The sequence below is a fragment of the Triticum aestivum genome, chromosome 6D (assembly GCF_018294505.1).
Source record: "Triticum aestivum cultivar Chinese Spring chromosome 6D, IWGSC CS RefSeq v2.1, whole genome shotgun sequence".
Classification (NCBI taxonomy): Eukaryota; Viridiplantae; Streptophyta; class Magnoliopsida; order Poales; family Poaceae; genus Triticum; species Triticum aestivum.
Genome location: NC_057811.1, coordinates 480500313 through 480518643, shown reverse-complemented (window position 1 = coordinate 480518643; position 18331 = coordinate 480500313). Strand labels below are relative to the sequence as shown.

At 46.5% G+C, this 18331-nt stretch overlaps 1 protein-coding gene across 1 annotated transcript; it reads left to right on the top strand.

Annotated features, from left to right (window-relative positions):
- The first annotated feature begins 1229 nt into the window (after positions 1–1229).
- On the top strand, positions 1230–3121 carry LOC123142167 (uncharacterized). The gene is made up of 3 exons (XM_044561169.1): positions 1230–1436; positions 2400–2518; positions 2621–3121. The coding sequence occupies exons 1-3, from the start codon at positions 1320–1322 to the stop codon at positions 2793–2795; spliced, it is 411 nt and encodes a 136-aa protein (XP_044417104.1). The 5' UTR covers positions 1230–1319; the 3' UTR covers positions 2796–3121.
- Positions 3122–18331: the final 15210 nt, after the last annotated feature.

Here is an 18331-nt window from a genome sequence, read left to right as displayed (position 1 = left end):
GTCATGTTAACAATTGCCTAGGATAATTCCGCACACCGATCCATCATTATTCCACACTTGCTATTTATAATATTTATTAATATATTCTAACCTTATGATAACAACACCTACTTTTATATTTTAGCTCACCGATATCATGCAAAGCTATCCTCTTCATACCCACAACGTAGTTTTATTTCTCGTATCTAGTTGGAAGCAAACGTTCGGTGTACGTAGAGTCGTATCAGTGGCAGATAGGACTTGAGAGAATATTGATCTTACCTTTAGCTCTTTGTGGGTTCGACACTCCATACTTATCACTTCCACCTTTGGAAATTGCTACGATGATTCCCTGCACTTGGGGATTATCAGCCAGCGCCTTCACTTTACCATGGAAAGCAATCGGGAGATCAATGATCCTTGCCCAAATCTCAAACTTGAAGAGCTCAACCGAGGATGGTTTTGTGTAGTCGTCATACAGAGCGATAATCATAGGGTTCCCCCTGAAGTGCCATGGCCCCCCTGTGTGACCCGCTCCCAATCCCCCAAGCAACCAAATTGCACATGGAACAAATTCTCCTCTGGAGTTTTGATCTTGGCTGGCCTAGCAAGATCCCAGGCCGTCTTCATGTTGCAGAAGAACCAATACGTACTAAAGCCCTTGTCCATGTGAACTCGAACTAAGATCATCCATCGAAGGTCCTCCTCCACAGGGCATCTTCTTCCTCGAAGATCACATCATCCAGATCATCCTCATTGAGAGCCAATTTCTTCATCAGATATTCCAGCTTGCCCTTGCCCTTGGATCCCGAGGCCGACGGATCGCCCTGGTTCGCCATAGCCGCCGCGGAAAGAGATCTTGCAGGCCCACGATGGAAAAAAACCCTAGCCCCCTCATGGTAAAAACCAACTTCGGGACGAGGGAACAATCAACCCCCCCCCCCCCCCCCCCCCCCCCGTGCTCTGGCCGAGTCAAGGACCCAAGCTCGACGACAGGGAGAATGATCGGATCTCAACGACGCCGGGGCGACGAGAGGAAGATAAACCCTAGCTAGAGGGAAGATCGGATCTCTATCCAGCAGATGCGTCGCGTGCCGTCACACGCCTAAACATGGTATGTGAAGGATTTTGTGTGAAACACAAGGGTAGGGCTAGCATTTTGGGGGAAAAATAGACGGACCGAGGCCAGCCCAGCCCAGCCCAAGGGGACAGCCCGGCCCGCCAGGCACGCTCTCTTTTATATATCGGACAGGGGACGAGACACAAGGAAAGAGGAATCCCAATCTCGAACCCTAGCCGCATCCCTGTTCCAGATCGATCTCTCGTGCCGGCGGCGAACCATGGCGGTGGCGGCGCTACGCAACCTGGCCGCCAAGATACGGATCCCCGGGCCTGCCGCCCTTCGGGCTTCGCCTGCGCCGGGTCCTCTGGCCATCTCCCACTCCACACCTCCAAAGGTTTGCTCCGTCCGTCTCCCACACCGCGCTCAAGTAAATCACCAGTTCATCCTACTACGCAGAGCTAGGACACTACCTATATGTTTTGTGATCAATGTGTGCATGCGTATGGTTCACCAATCCATTGGTAGTTCGTCTCTTCGATTTACCCAATTTCGAATCTTTATCCTTCGCCGATCGGTACCTCAAGTCGCACCCTTTGCAAATTCAGGTCTTGCTGTTGCATCATGTTGCTTGTTTCGTTAAGCAGCAATTTTTAGGCTTTAGAGCGTATGTACACCATTCTCATTCGCGCATGGCTCGCTAATTAAGTATTAACATCGTAGTCTATCCTTGTGGCTTGCCTTTTTTGCACTGTTTCATCTGCATTAGCTATCTGCCGTCCAAATCTCATGGTTTTCACATGTGCCTTTGGCTGTTACAGATTACACTGAAATTCATATGCAAATTGTGTGTTTACTTAAGTAACCATCTTTTCATCAGTTATGGCTATTAGATTGTCATGAAAATGTTTCTCCTTTTACCTTTTGGTCGGTGCTGGACATTCGTTTACTCCCAGCAAGAGGGGTTTAATAATTCCAATGACATTGGTTGCAGTCCTCTTTTGAATGCTATTGTGTCTAGAAAGTTGGCTCCACATATGGTAGATAAATATTTGGATTAAAATCAGAACAGTGAGTATGTAACTCCGTAAATTAGGTAGCCTGGTGTACTGGGTATTTGGTAATGAAATTGAAGTTAGCTAACTTGGTGGGTTGCTTTGGTGATCAACATTAACTAGCTAGCTCCTCTAATATTTCTTTTGGAATTGGTTTATTTGAGGCACATCTAATATAGTGCTCTGTCTGGAGCTGGAAGAATTAGCATGCTATGAACTTGTACAAAGCTAATCCTTATAGGATTAAATGTAGTATCTTTGTTGCTATATACTCAGCCTCATATTGCTCCTCTATTCTATTGCAGAGTGATCTTGAAAAGGCTCTTCTCCTAAGAAACAATATTGAATCTGCTACATATGTGGATCTTCACTCTAGTGCAGAGGTGTTGGGCAAATATTGTGAGCAAACTGAAGAAATCATCAAGTAAGTAGCATGTGATGTTTAATTAAGTAGCAGGTTATCGAATTTTCCTACCTTGCAATAGGGATGTTAAATATAACATATTGTTTTGTTCATCTTTTGAAGACAATATTCTGATGTACATGGGGAGGTTGCAAACAAGATGCGTACACTTACGTTGAAGTATTTCTTTACCGGTGTCGCACTTGGTTTCACTGATTCTATGATATGCAACAAAGATGAAGTCGTGCTTCAGGAGCGTCAAGTTGAAGGCGTGCTTCAGGAGCGTCAAGTTGAATGAGCGCATATCTCTTAAGTTATTGCCAGCTCTACTAAGTTATTACTGTTTTAAGGGGCTATGTATCTCTGTACTCCCGAGTTATGGATGCTCAACAGCTCAAGGCAGCAGTGGTTTATGTGCATGCCAGCTTGTTATGTACTGTATTTGACTATATGTGGTTGCTTATGTATGTCTGTAGTACCTTCTCATGTAGTCATGTATACTAGGCAGCAGTTATATGTACTTTGCCGGCTTTTATGGATTTGGCAGTTGGAAGACATTATTCTATTGTACCCTCGGCCATTGTTCTATTCATCACAATTTGGTAATCCTGGCATTGTTGTATACGAGAGGTTTGCCCCGTCGATTTCCATGGATACTTGAGGTAAAACTGGTTCTTGGAATGCTAGGCCTGACCCCATATGAAGGGTAGACTCCTTGTCAATGTTGCAGTCCGCTAGGGTCTGGCTGCCATACAGGTACGTGCCAGCAAAGGTTAGGCGCTGCTATTTTGGACTCTAGGGTATCCAAGCTCCCAACCTCGAGGCTGATGGTCTTCCCATCCAGAGCCTTCACCAAGATCTGCATCATTCATCTAATACACGGGAGGACGACAAGAAGGATGGACTCCTTCCCAATGTTGTACTGTAGTTCACCAAGTTGTTCCCATCCTCCAACCGCTTGTCTTCAGTTCTTCACACTGTTGATGGCGTCTCGGCTATCGACGTCGAGGGCGATGGTCCTGTCCATAAGTCACATAGATCTACATCATCTCTTCAAGGTTGAGTGTAGATCAATTCATGCTGGATTTTTTTTACGGAGCCTCGTCAAAGGGCGGGAGCTCCTGCATTGCATTTAGAAGATAATTGGTCCAGTTAATAAGGGAAACCGGACCCAAAAATCATACATGGCACAGTTAATTAAGGGAAACCGGCAAACACCACACATGTTGGATGTTGTAATCAACCAGTATCTGATGGATCGACCCTGAGGCGGATCGTCTTGCCAGCGGGGTTCTGAACAAAGATGTACATCACTCTAAATGAGCAAAAACAACACATCACCAATTTTCTTGTTAGAACACTCTTAGTGGTTGTTTGAATAAAGAAAATTAACACCTGGTTTTAACAAAACTCGTTTTAGTAGGTTTTTTTGGAAAATTGGTTTTACTAACAATTCGGTTAAGAATATTTTTTTTTGACACAACTAGCCACCTCGTCGATTTCCATTAAAGAAACTGCCACAAGTTCCACAAAGTTTGCAAACATAACAGACTAACTCACAGATAGAAAACAACCTCGTCAATTTCCATTAAAAAAAGGGTTAATTATCCTTTTGCCCTCAGTGGTGTCCACAGTTTTGCCCTCAGTTGCGAATTGTGCCCAGTTTTTCCCCTAGTCCATGCGCAGCTACTATGACGAGGCCAAACGGCCAGATTTTAGCCGGCGTTAGTGGTAGTGGGTCCGGAGCTTACACGTGGGACCGCGTGGACGTGGGTTCGGAGCTGACATGTGGGACTGTGCAACAAAATCCCCAAATCAATCCTAGGGTTCTAACCTGCCAAATCGACGCCCACTCTATCACGTCTGCCGGCCGGCCGTCCTGCGCCGCCGCCGGCACCTGCGCCGCCACCAGCTGCGCTACCGCAGCCGCGGCCGTCCTGCTCCACCACTACCTACTCCGCCCGCCACCTTCCTGCGCCGCCACTGGTGGGGCGCCCGCCACCTGCTCGACCCGAGGCGCGGCCTCCTTCTGTGCGCCCGGCCGGAGCGCTGATAGGTGGGGGGCTGGTGGAGCAGTTTGAAGTACGAGGGTGAACCCCAGGGCGAAATGGCGAGCAGCGGCTACCCCGGAGTATTTGGCAAGGCAGGCATCATCGGGCTGGAGATCCGCCGCGTCCACGACTGGGTTCCCGAGGGTAAGTCACGCCTCCTGTTTAGATTGAGTTTAGTTGTGCATTTGAACAGTCGATTCGAGTTGGTTTGCCCGGTTAGTGTGCTGATTGCGTCTCTATTTTTCGTCGGTTAGGATGGAGTTGCGGTTTGCTTTCTTTGTGCACATTAGAAGGGACCGGTACATGTTGAATGCAAAGAATAAGAAGAAATTCCAAGGAGGTTTCGATTATCGGTTTCCAGTGGCTTGTAATTGGAGTTTCGGATAATTTGGGGAGGTAATTTGTAGCCAATATCCTTGGGGTTTGCTTGATGAAGTGGAATACAAATATTATGATGGGGAAAAGAAATGGGTGACAGTTAGTAATGATGAAGAGCTGGCTATCATGTTTGCGAGGCATAAGGAGAAAGAGGATTTTCATGTGAGGCTGCAAATTGATGTGCTTGAGCAGGCATTTGGACCTAGGATGGCGGGTGCAACATCTTGGGGAGAACCAAGTCGTCGTAATGGCAGCTCTAGCCAGAACAGTTCAGTTGGTGCACGACAACGTGGTGGCTCGACAAGCGTGGGCACCGGCAGTAGGGTCCCCCTTGAAGTGGAGCCTGATGCCTACAATTCTGGGGTTGATGAAGAGAAGTTATATTCTGATGTTATTCAGAATTTACGACGGGCACCTCGGGCTGAAAACCAAGATGAGGCTCAGAATGCAGTCCGTGTGGATGATGATGCGGTGGGTGAGGACGAAGACCTTGCAGTTGTTGAATGGGACCCTTTGAAACCTCATATGGAAGAAGGTACCCTTCTTGCATCCATGACTGATTGTAGAAATGCACTTGTGACATACTGCATCAAGGTAGAACGTACTTTCAAAGTTGACAAGAGCGATCAAGTACGTTACAGAGTGCACTGCCGACTGAGGGTTGTCCATGGAGGATGCTCGCATCTAAAATGCAAAATAGCACGAATGTTCAGGTCAAAGTGAACCCTTTTAAGCACACATGCTAGGAATCAACCCTTAGGAAGGATACAATCAGTAGAGCCAAGTCAAGATGGGTGGCAGAAGAAGTAAAGAAGTGGGTGAAAGAAAACTAGCAAGTGGGTCCAAAGGAATTGCAGAAGAACATCAAAGACAAGTTCAAGATAGATTTACAATACATGAGGTTGTTCAATGGTAAACAACATGCTATGGATTCTATTTATGGTAACTGGCAAGAAAGGTTTCAATTGTTGTATTCATTCAAAGGTGAAGTGGAGAGGACCAGCCCAGGTAGTATTGTAGATATTGACCACCACACCGTGGAGTACACATTCAGGGGAGTGACAAAGACCAAGGAATGCTTTAGGAGGGTTTTTGTCTGCTTTGAGGCTTGTCGCCGGGGTTTTTTGGCAGGCTGCGGGCCTTATTTGGCTATTGATGCTACTTTTCTCACAGGGAGGTTTAAAGGACAGTTAGTAGCAGCTTGTGCAGTTGATGCACACAGTTTTGTATTTCCAGTTGCGTACAATGTGCTAGAGACAGAGTTTGAGGAGAGCTGGACTTGGTTTTTGCATAATCTGCGCCGTGCTATTGCACATCCCAATGGGTTGGTAATTCATACAGATGCCTGCAAAGGTTTAGAAGTGGCCGTGGACAATGTGTTCCCTGGAGTAGAGCAAGGGAATGCATGCATCACCTTGCTGCAAATTTTGTGAAGAAATTCAAAGGAAAGGTGTATACCTACAATTTATGGCCAGCATCTTTGACTTGCAGTGTGAAGAAGCACAACTACGACTTGAGGCAGTTATACATGAATCCCAAAGTGAAAGAATACTTGGAAACACACCACTCCAAGTTATGGGCTAGAAGCCAATTCAGTGAACTGAGCAAAGTTGACTATGTGCACAATAATCTAGCAGCCTTTCAACTCAACGATCCGGAAACTAAAGGGTCATTATGTGGTGGATTTGCTTGACATGATAAGGATAGAATACATGCAGAAATTTCATTATCGTGCAGGAATAGCCGAGGCAAAATTCACGGGCCACATTATCATCCCTGCCGTGATGAATGAATTGAAGCAGAAAACAACATGCTTGGAAATGAACATGACTCTTTGCTCGGGTACCACAACAGAGATATCATATTTGGATAAAGAGAAGAGGGAATGGAGATATCCAGTGGATTTAGAAGCTAGAACTTGCAGTTGTAGGCAATGGCAGATAACTGGGTTGCCATGCATTCATGCCTTGTTTTTCATCACTTCTCTCCCAGGTCCAGCAGGGAACATACAACAGTATGTGCATGATTACTACTCTGTTGCAAGGTTCAAAGCCACATATGCGTATGCCTTGCCTGCTATGGAGGGAAAACAACAATGGGACATGGTGGACCCTGGATTCAAGCTTTGTGCTCCAGTTCTGAGAGAGCAGCAGGTAGACCAAGGAAGAGTCGAATCAGACCTTGCAGTGAAGGAGCTAGACTTGGAGCGAGGAAGCATAAGTGCACAAGGTGCGGTGGGTCTGGTCATTTCGGTAAGTATTGTGATAACACAGTAGATCCAGCGTTTGGAGAGAGTTTCGATGAAAATGTTGGTCAGCAGTCGGTTGCCTCAACAGATGATTGTTGGAAATATGCCCTAGAGGCAATAATAAAATGGTTATTATTATATTTCTTTGTTCATGATAATTGTCTATTGTTCATGCTATAATTGTGTTATCCGGAAATCGTAATACATGTGTGAATACATAGACCACAACACGTCCCTAGTGAGCCTCTAGTTGACTAGTTCGTTGATCAACAGATAGTCATGGTTTCCTGACTATGGACATTAGATGTCATTGATAACGGGATCACATCAGTACGAGAATGATGTGATGGACAAGACCCAATCCTAAGCATAGCACAAAGATCGTGTAGTTCGTTTTGCTAGAGCTTTTCCAAATGTCAAGTATCATTTCCTTAGACCATGAGATTGTGCAACTCCCGGATACCATAGGAGTGCTTTGGGTGTGCCAAACGTCGCAACGTAACTGGGTGACTATAAAGGTGCACTACGGGTATCTCCGAAAGTGGCTGTTGGGTTGGAACGAATCGAGACTGGGATTTGTCACTCTGTATGACGGAGAGGTATCTCTGGGCCCACTCGGTAATGCATCATCATAATGAGCTCAATGTGACCAAGTGTCTGGTCACGGGATCATGCATTACGGTACGAGTAAAGTGACTTGCCGGTAACGAGATTAAACGAGGTATCGGGATGCCGACGATCGAGTCTCGGGCAAGTACCGTACCGATTGACAAAGGGAATTGAATACGGGATTGATTGAATCCTCGACATCATGGTTCATCTGATGTGATCATCGAGGAGCATGTGGGAGCCAACATGGGTATCCAGATCCCGCTGTTGGTTATTGACCGGAGAGGTGTCTCGGTCATGTCTGCATGTCTCCCGAACCCGTAGGGTCTACACACTTAAGGTTCGGTGACGCTAGGGTTGTTGAGATATTAATATGCAGTACCCCGAAAGTTGTTCGGAGTCCCGGATGAGATCCCGGACGTCACGAGGAGTTCCGGAATGGTCCGGAGGTGAAGAATCATATATAGGAAGTCCAGTTTCGGCCATCAGGAATGTTTCGGGGGTCACCGGTATTGTACCGGGACCACCGGAAGGGTCCCGGGGGTCCACCGGATGGGGCCACCTAACCCGGAGGGCCCCATGGGCTGAAGTGGGAGGGGAACCAGCCCCTGGTGGGCTGGTGCGCCCCCCTTGGGCCCCCCACCTGCGCCTAGGGTTGGAAACCCTAGGGGTGGGGGCGCCCCACTTGGCTTGGGGGGCAAGCCACCCCCCTTGGCCGCCGCCCCCCTTGGAGATTGGATCTCCTAGGGCCGGCGCCCCCCTAGGGACCCTATATATAGAGGAGGGAGCGAGGGCAGCCGGAACCTAGCCCCTGGCGCCTCCCTCTCCCTCTCCAACACTCCCTCCTCCTCTGTAGAGCTTGGCGAAGCCCTGCCGAGATCCCCGCTGCATCCACCACCACGCCGTCGTGCTGCTGGATCTCTATCAACCTCTCCCTTCCCCTTGCTAGATCAAGAAGGAGGAGACATCTTCCCCAACCGTACGTGTGTTGAACGCGGAGGTGCTGTCCGTTCGGCACTAGGATCATCGGTGATTTGGATCACGATGAGTACGACTCCATCAACCCCGTTCACTTGAACGCTTCCGCTCGCGATCTACAAGGGTATGTAGATGCACTCCTCCCTCTCGTTGCTAGATGACTCCATAGATTGATCTTGGTGAAGCGTAGAATTTTTTTATTTTCCTGCAACGTTCCAAAATAGTGGCATCATGAGCTAGGTCTATGCGTAGTTTCTATGCACGAGTAGAACACAAGTCTGAGACCTTTGAAAGGTTCAAGGAATTTCAGAATGAGGTAGAGAATCAACGTGACCGAAAGATAAAGTTCTTACGATCAGATCGTGGGGGAGAATATTTAAGTCACGAATTTGGTACGCACTTAAGGAAATGTGGAATCGTTTCACAACTCACGCCTCCTGGAACACCTCAGCGTAACGGTGTGTCCGAACGTCGTAATCACACTCTATTGGATATGGTGCGATCTATGATGTCACTCACCGATTTACCGTTATCTTGTTGGGGATACGCTCTAGAGACAGCTGCATTCACTTTAAATAGGGCACCGTCTAAATCCGTTGAGACGACACCGTATGAATTATGGTTTGGAAAGAAACCTAAGCTGTCGTTTCTAAAAGTTTGGGGATGCGATGCTTATGTCAAGAAACTTCAACCTAAAAAGCTTGAACCCAAGTCGGAAAAATGTGTCTTCATAGGATACCCTAAGGAAACCATTGGGTATACCTTCTACCTCAGATCCGAAGGCAAGATCTTTGTTGCCAAGAACGGGTCCTTTCTGGAGAAAGAGTTTCTCTCGAAAGAAGTAAGTGGGAGGAAAGTGGAACTTGATGAAGTACTACCTCTTGAAAGTAGCGCAGCTCAGGAAGATGTTCCTGTGGTGCCTGCACCGGCTAGAGAGGAAATTAATGATGATGATCAAGATACTTCGGATCAAGTTACTACTGAACTTCGTAGGTCCACGAGGACACGTTCCACACCAGAGTGGTATGGCAACCCTGTCCTAGAAGTCATGTTGTTAGACAACGGTGAACCTTCGAACTATGAAGAAGCAATGGCGGGCCCAGATTCCAACAAATGGCTTGAAGCCATGCAATCCGAGATAGGATCCATGTATGAAAACAAAGTATGGACTTTGACAGACTTGCCCGATGATCGGCGGGCGATAGAAAACAAATGGATCTTTAAGAAGAAGATGGACGCGGATGGTAATGTTACCATCTATAAAGCTCGACTTGTCGCTAAGGGTTATCGACAAGTTCAAGGGGTTGACTACGATGAGACTTTCTCTCTCGTAGCGAAGCTGAAGTCCGTCCGAATCATGTTAGCAATTGCCGCATACTATGATTATGAGATATGGCAAATGGACGTCAAAACGGCATTCCTTAACGGCCATCTTAAGGAAGAACTGTATATGATGCAGCCGGAAGGTTTTGTCGATCCTAAGAATGCTAACAAGGTGTGCAAGCTCCAACGCTCAATCTATGGGCTGGTGCAAGCATCTCGGAGTTGGAACATTCGATTTGATGAGATGATCAAAGCGTTTGGGTTTACACAGACTTATGGAGAAGCCTGTGTTTACAAGAAAGTGAGTGGGAGCTCCGTAGCATTTCTCATATTATATGTGGATGACATACTGTTGATGGGAAATGATAAAGAATTCTTGGAAAGCATAAAGGCCTACTTGAACAAGTGTTTTTCAATGAAGGACCTTGGAGAAGCTGCTTATATATTAGGCATCGAGATCTATAGAGATAGATCGAGACGCCTCATTGGTCTTTCACAAAGTACGTACCTTGACAAGATATTGAAGAAGTTCAATATGGATCAGTCCAAGAAGGGGTTCTTCCCTGTATTGCAAGGAGTACGATTGAGCACAGCTCAATGCCCGACCACGGCAGAAGATAGAGAAAAGATGAGTGTCGTCCCCTATGCCTCGGCCATAGGGTCTATCATGTATGCCATGCTGTGTACCAGACCTGATGTAAACCTTGCCGTAAGTTTGGTAGGAAGGTACCAAAGTAATCCCGGCATGGAACACTGGACAGCGGTCAAGAACATCCTAAAGTACCTGAAAAGGACTAAGGATATGTTTCTCGTATATGGAGGTGACGAAGAGCTCGTCGTAAAGGGTTACGTCGACGCTAGCTTCGACACAGATATGGATGACTCTAAGTCACAAACCGGGTACGTGTATATTTTGAATGGTGGGGCAGTAAGCTGGTGCAGTTGCAAGCAGAGCGTCGTGGCGGGATCTACATGTGAAGCGGAATACATGGCAGCCTCGGAGGCAGCGCATGAAGCAATCTGGGTGAAGGAGTTCATCACCGACCTAGGAGTCATACCCAATGCGTCGGGGCCGATCACACTCTTCTGTGACAACACTGGAGCTATTGCCCTTGCTAAGGAGCCCAGGTTTCACAGGAAGACCAGGCATATCAAGCGTCGCTTCAACTCGATTCGTGAAAGTGTTCAAAATGGAGACATAGATATTTGTAAAGTGCATACGGACCTGAATGTAGCAGATCCGTTGACTAAACCTCTCCCTAGAGCAAAACATGATCAACACCAGAACTCTATGGGTGTTCGATTCATCACAATGTAACTAGATCATTGACTCTAGTGCAAGTGGGAGACTGTTGGAAATATGCCCTAGAGGCAATAATAAAATGGTTATTATTATATTTCTTTGTTCATGATAATTGTCTATTGTTCATGCTATAATTGTGTTATCCGGAAATCGTAATACATGTGTGAATACATAGACCACAACACGTCCCTAGTGAGCCTCTAGTTGACTAGCTCGTTGATCAACAGATAGTCATGGTTTCCTGACTATGGGCATTGGATGTCATTGATAACGGGATCACATCATTAGGAGAATGATGTGATGGACAAGACCCAATCCTAAGCATAGCACAAAGATCGTGTAGTTCGTTTTGCTAGAGCTTTTCCAAATGTCAAGTATCACTTCCTTAGACCATGAGATTGTGCAACTCCCGGATACCGTAGGAGTGCTTTGGGTGTGCCAAACGTCGCAATGTAACTGGGTGACTATAAAGGTGCACTATGGGTATCTCCGAAAGTGTCTGTTGGGTTGGCACGAATCGAGACTGGGATTTGTCACTCCGTATGATGGAGAGGTATCTCTGGGCCCACTCGGTAATGCATCATCATAATGAGCTCAATGTGACCAAGTGTCTGGTCACGGGATCATGCATTACGGTTCGAGTAAAGTGACTTGCCGGTAACGAGATTAAACGAGGTATTGGGATACCGACGATCGAGTCTCGGGCAAGTAACGTACCGATTGACGGAATTGAATACGGGATTGATTGAATCCTCGACATCGTGGTTCATCCGATGAGATCATCGAGGAGCATGTGGGAGCCAACATGGGTATCCAGATCCCGCTGTTGGTTATTGAACGGAGAGGTGTCTCGGTCATGTCTGCATGTCTCCCGAACCCGTAGGGTCTACACACTTAAGGTTCGGTGATGCTAGGGTTGTTGAGATATTAATATGCAGTAACCCGAAAGTTGTTCGGAGTCCCGGATGAGATCCAGGACATCACGAGGAGTTCCGGAATGGTCCGGAGTCCCGGATCGATTCTCGGGCACGTAACGTACCGATTGACAAAGGGAATTGAATACGGGATTGATTGAATCCTCGACATCGTGGTTCATCTGATGAGATCATCGAGGAGCATGTGGGAGCCAACATGGGTATCCAGATCCCGCTGTTGGTTATTGACCGGAGAGGTGTCCCGGTCATGTCTGCATGTCTCCCGAACCCGTAGGGTTGTTGAGATATTAATATGCAGTAACCCGAAAGTTGTTCAGAGTCCCGGATGAGATCCCGGACGTCACGAGGAGTTCCGGAATGGTCCGGAGGTGAAGAATTATATATAGGAAGTCCAGTTTCGGCCATCGGGAATGTTTCGGGGGTCACCGGTATTGTACCGGGACCACCGGAAGGGTCCTGGGGGTCCACCGGGTGGGGCCACCTATCCCGGAGGGACCCATGGGCTGAAGTGGGAGGGGAACCAGCCCCTAGTGGGCTGGTGCGCCCCCATTGGGCCTCCCACTGCGCCTAGGGTTGGAAACCCTAGGGGTGGGGGCGCCCCCCTTGGCTTGGGGGGCAAGCCACCCCCTTGGCCGCCGCCCCCCCTTGGAGATGGGATCTCCTAGGGCCGGTGCCCCCCCCCCCTTGGAGATGGGATCTCCTAGGGCCGGCGCCCCCCTAGGGGCCCTATATAAAGAGTGGGGGAGGGAGGGCAGCCGCACCCTAGCCCCTGGCACCTCCCTCTCCCTCTCCAACACTCCCTCCTCCTCCGTAGAGCTTGGCGAAGCCCTGCCGAGATCCCTGCTGCATCCACGACCACGCCGTCGTGCTGCTGGATCTCCATCAACCTCTCCCTCCCCCTTGCTAGATCAAGAAGGAGGAGACGTCTTCCCCAACCGTACGTGTGTTGAACGCGGAGGTGCTGTTCGTTCGACACTAGGATCATCGGTGATTTGGATCACGACGAGTACGACTCCATCAACCCCGTTCACTTGAATGCTTCCGCTCGCGATCTACAAGGGTATGTAGATGCACCCCTCTCTCTCGTTGCTAGATGACTCCATAGATTGATCTTGGTGAAGCGTAGAAATTTTTTATTTTCTGCAACGTTCCCCAACAACACTCCTCTCTCTCGTTGCTAGATGACTCCATAGATTGATCTTGGTGAAGCGTAGAAATTTTTTATTTTCTGCAACGTTCCCCAACAATGATGAAAATGATGGTCAACAGCCAGTTGCATCAGATGAGGATTTTGACGAGGTTCCAAATGATGATGGTCAACAGTCGCATGATTTTGACGATGATCCAAAATATCCTCCAAATGATGATTCAAGTGAGGCTCCAAATGGTGTTTCAAGTGAGGCTCCAAATGGTGATCCAAATGAGGCTCCGAATGGTGATCCAAATGAGGTTCCAAATGGTGATCCAAGTGAGGCTCCAAATGGTGACCAACCTTCTGTTGTTGTGAGTTCTGCTAGGTATGTAAATCTTGCAAATACTACTGTATATTTATCACTTGACATTATCTCATTACCCTTTATGTTTTGCACAGCTCTGCGGTAGGTTTGAAAAAGACGCGCAAGGTACCGACAACCAAGAGAAGAAGAGAAGAAGCAATGAGCACAAGGTGCACGAGGAGCAAAGTGATGACAAGAAGCTCAAGGAACAAACAAAAGCCCCAACGCTATTTATGAATAATTATGAAACAGTATGAATAATGTTGTATTTCTGTTGAATGATGTTGGACCTATGTTTGAATGATGTTGGACCTATGTTAGAACTTCAAATTTGACATGCTATATGGATGTTGTAATTCTTTCGAAACTTTGGTAAACTCACATTCATGAAAAATGTGCTAAAAAAGAGCTCCAAAGGTAGGGTAAACGGCCTCATTTCTAAGTGAGATTTTTTTGACCTTGTCTAACTAAGCCAAATAACTTTCCAACACATATATTCTATATACACAAACTATGTGTGCTGGTTTTTCCTTTTTTTGATTTTTTTAATTTTGTTTTGCTCATTTGAATTCCGGTCAAACTTAACTTTGACCAAGATTTAAACAAGTCTAAAACATCAAAATGAAAAACTAAGCCTGGATCCTTCTTAGTCACTCCAAAATGAAGCTGTGGTGAGGTTTTTGAAATTTTCATGAAAAATATGATAAAAAAGAGGGGTCCAAAGGTAGGGTAAACGACCTCATTTCTAAGCAAGTTTTTTTTTTGACTTTGTCTAAATCAGCCAAATAACTTTCCTACACATATATTCTATATATACAGACTATGTGTGCTGGTTTTTCCATTTTTTGATTTTCTTAATTTGTTTTGCTCATTTGAATTCTGGTCAAACCTAACTTTGACCAAGGTTTAAACAAGTCTAAAACATCAAAATGAAAAACTAAGCCTGGATCCTTCTTAGTCACTCCAAAATGAAGTTGTGGTGAGTTTTTTAAAATTTCATGTTCATTTCCCCAAAACACTTCTCTTCACTTCATGCAAGAGAGTTTGAGATACTTGAGATATCACATAAGACACATGAAATTTTCATTGTGTGCGCAGGTTTTCCATTTTTATGATATTTATTTAATTTATTATGCTCATTTGAAATCTGGTCAAACCTATGTTTGACTGCTCCAAACCCCTCCAAAACCCCGCTAACCCTAGCGCTGAACAAGGACCGTCCATCTAACCCTAGCGGCGATCAAGGACCGTCGATCTAACCCTTCTAGAAGGAATCTGCGGGGAGGAGGGGGGCGATCCGCGAGATGCAATCTGATTGGCTGGGCGATTTTTTTCTCAACACGTACCAGGCACGCTGGATGGACCGTTGGGCCGTCTCGCTGTCCGGGCCTGAGCGCAGTTAATTGCCCGTTTCATCCTTTCCAGGCCTGCATGCATGGGAAGGGCGGTGACGTGGGAATGTATGCGCGGGAGGCGGACATGCATGCATGCGAGCGACGTGGCCATGCACGTATTGATTCAGAATTAGGCCATTGTTTCAGATTACAACAGCGATTCAGATGCACGCGCCCGGTCAAAGAGCATCCCTGTGCGGTGATTCAGATGCACGCATGCGCTCCGTGCATCGTTTCCGTGCAAAAATTTAAGGGTCCAAAACTTAACGGATACACACACGCGTCCGGATTCACACACGCACCGTTCTCATCCCTTGTTTCTTCATCTCCCACCCACAGGCCTATTTATATGGGGTGGCTCTCTTCCTCTCCCACTCAGCACCCAAAAGCCAGATCCATTCTCTCAAACTTCAAACACCCAAGCGTCCGAGCCCTCCAAGCGACCAAGTGAAGATGCAGTACAACGGGCCGACCTTCCTTCGTCCTCCTGTCGTGCCGGAGCTGCGCTACCCACCGGACGTGCTCGTGGAGAAGGAGCTCCGTGTGTGGGCAACTTCAAGGTGGAGGGGGTCCGTCGAGCTCACCCGCGCCTTCCTCAGAGTCGGCTATGCCCACCTCCCACGGGGCTCGCCTAGGATGTACACCATCAACGAGGTACGTGACTGCGCCGGCATCCTCCTACTGCTCATAGTCACCTTCACTAACCCGTTTGACGCGCGCGAGCTCCTCGGCCAAGTGTTTTGGTGCGGCTGTGAGTCCATCTTCTTCACGGTGTACAACATCTTCACCAACTACGAGTGCATCTTCCCCACTAAAAACCAGATGCACTCCCTTCCCTATGACGACGAGGAGGAGTGAAGTTGAAGACGGTGTTGAAGGGGAGCATGGCCAAGGTGGAAGAAAGGTCAAGATGAAGATGTTCAAGAAGGGGTGCGAGCTCGGAGTGAAGTTGTTCGTCAAGCTCGTCATGTTTTAGTTTTATCGTTTTTTATTTGGTTGCTTTTTTATGTCCTGCGTGCCGTGTCGTGTCATGTCCCTGGACTTATCTATCTATGTAGGGTACCCATCTATGTAAGGGTACAGTGTGTTGCATCTTATCTATCCAAGTTATTATGTGTGTTAAAAAATGTTCGTGCCCAAAGATATCATTTCTTCCTTAAACCAAGCATGAACTAACATGCATGTTTATTCCGTTTAAATCCTAAACTAAGTGCCACTCTAACCAGAATCATGTGGCAGTGCAAACATACGTTTCCAACCCTTCAAAATTTCAGTGCAAAACAAAGGAAATCCACTCTCACGCGTGTGCAAACATTCAGTACAAACATGTGTTTTAAACCCTAAACCAAGTCACGGTCTCACTATGTATAGCTTCCTTTCCTAGCCATGTCAAAGTCTTTCCATTTGCCCTAGTGGTTACCAGCGCAGCCCTAAACGCCACAAACCCACGTGGTCCTGGGTTTGAGTCCCAGCCGCATCAATTTTTTGTGCATTTTCCACCCTTCATTTTTTAGACAAATTATTTTTTTCTCAACGTAATGCCCTTCAAAAATGTTCATTAATTTTGGCACCAGGTGTAAACCTCTACCAGAGCTGAGGCACATTTTCCATGACATTTAGGTCTTTGATTCACGGTGTATTTGATTAGGAGTAATTAAATTGCTTAAATATTTAACAGCTCCAAAAATAATTATAAACTTAATTGTTTGGCTCTGGAATAATTCAATTAGCTTCCACAAAAAGTTTCAGCCTTAAATAAAATGATTTACTGCCTAAATTAAATCAGAACAGAAAACAGAAAAACACGCAAGAGATCTCATTTGCCCACCCCGGAATGGGCCTAATTGGATGCAGTTGGCCCATTAGTCTAGCCGGCACTTGGATCTTCGCTCTGAATTTGGCCCACAGAGGAACTTTTTTTGACAGAAAGGCAGAGTAGAGGGCTGCATTTCATTGATCAAAGTTTCTGAATTTCTCATTTCTTCTCCCTTTTTCAACATTTTTAAATGTTGGTCATTTCTTCTTCTTTTTTCAATATTTAAACAACTTTGACCAACATTTAAACAAGGTGAATTTCTCATATAATCTCAAGCTTACAAATTTCTCCATAATTCGTGCCTTTCCATACAATTTCAACATTACACCCAATGCGATTACCATAGCTACAAATGCCCAAAAGTATAATGAAAGCCATTAACCTGGCAGAAAGTTTCGGCATGGGGCGGGTAATCTTCATGACGGATTTTCTCCCACTGAAACAAGCGCTGGATGCCAATTTGTCTGATCGAAGCCAACTCGGGTGCCTCTATCGCGAGTCCAAGTATTTGTTGCAGTTGGGTTTCATTGAGTATAAAATCGTGTTCGAGCGTCGCTCATGTAATAAACCAGCCCATCTGTTGGCTGGCTGATGTGTAAGGATGGGCACTGGTAGTGACCATGTATGGATCACGAACCTCCCCCTTGATGTAATGGGTGCTGTGGCCGACGATTTAGTTGAGCCCACTAGCTGATGGAATGCATGGTGTTCCAGATAAAAAAAAATTTATAAGAAGTTCTAGAGTATAAATTAAACTATTGCATGATGTTTTACCAAGAATGTATGTATGGATTTAGAGTACAAATTGAATTTAGATTTTTTCTGAATAATAGTGGTTCTAGTGTATTGTTAGAGTATAAATTAAACTACTAGCATCATGTGAATTCAGTTCGTCCTTCTCGTCGTGAGTGTTTGCGCGTGCCTTTGTGAAAAATGGGCGTTGTGATTTAAGGTCATCATTTAATCATGTGTTTGTTTGATCGTTTCAGTGTTTAGTCACCATATCATTAAAGACAAATGCTTATATGGTACAGCGAAATACTTGTTTATGTGACTCCATCTTATTTGCTTCAAACAATGCGCTATGTCACTTGACCGAACAAGTGCACGGTGGCTGCCATGCATGGATGGCGCCAATAGGGGCGGAGGGCGGATCCAAGGCAGGACCGGGGGGGGGGGGGGTAGACGGGTGTCGACCTTGACGAAGAGGCAGCTGGGTACCTAGGAGGTGAGGCGGCTGGGTAAAAAAAGCATAGGTCTAGAAAAGCCTGGGCGACATTGGGATCCGGTAGCAGATGAAGAG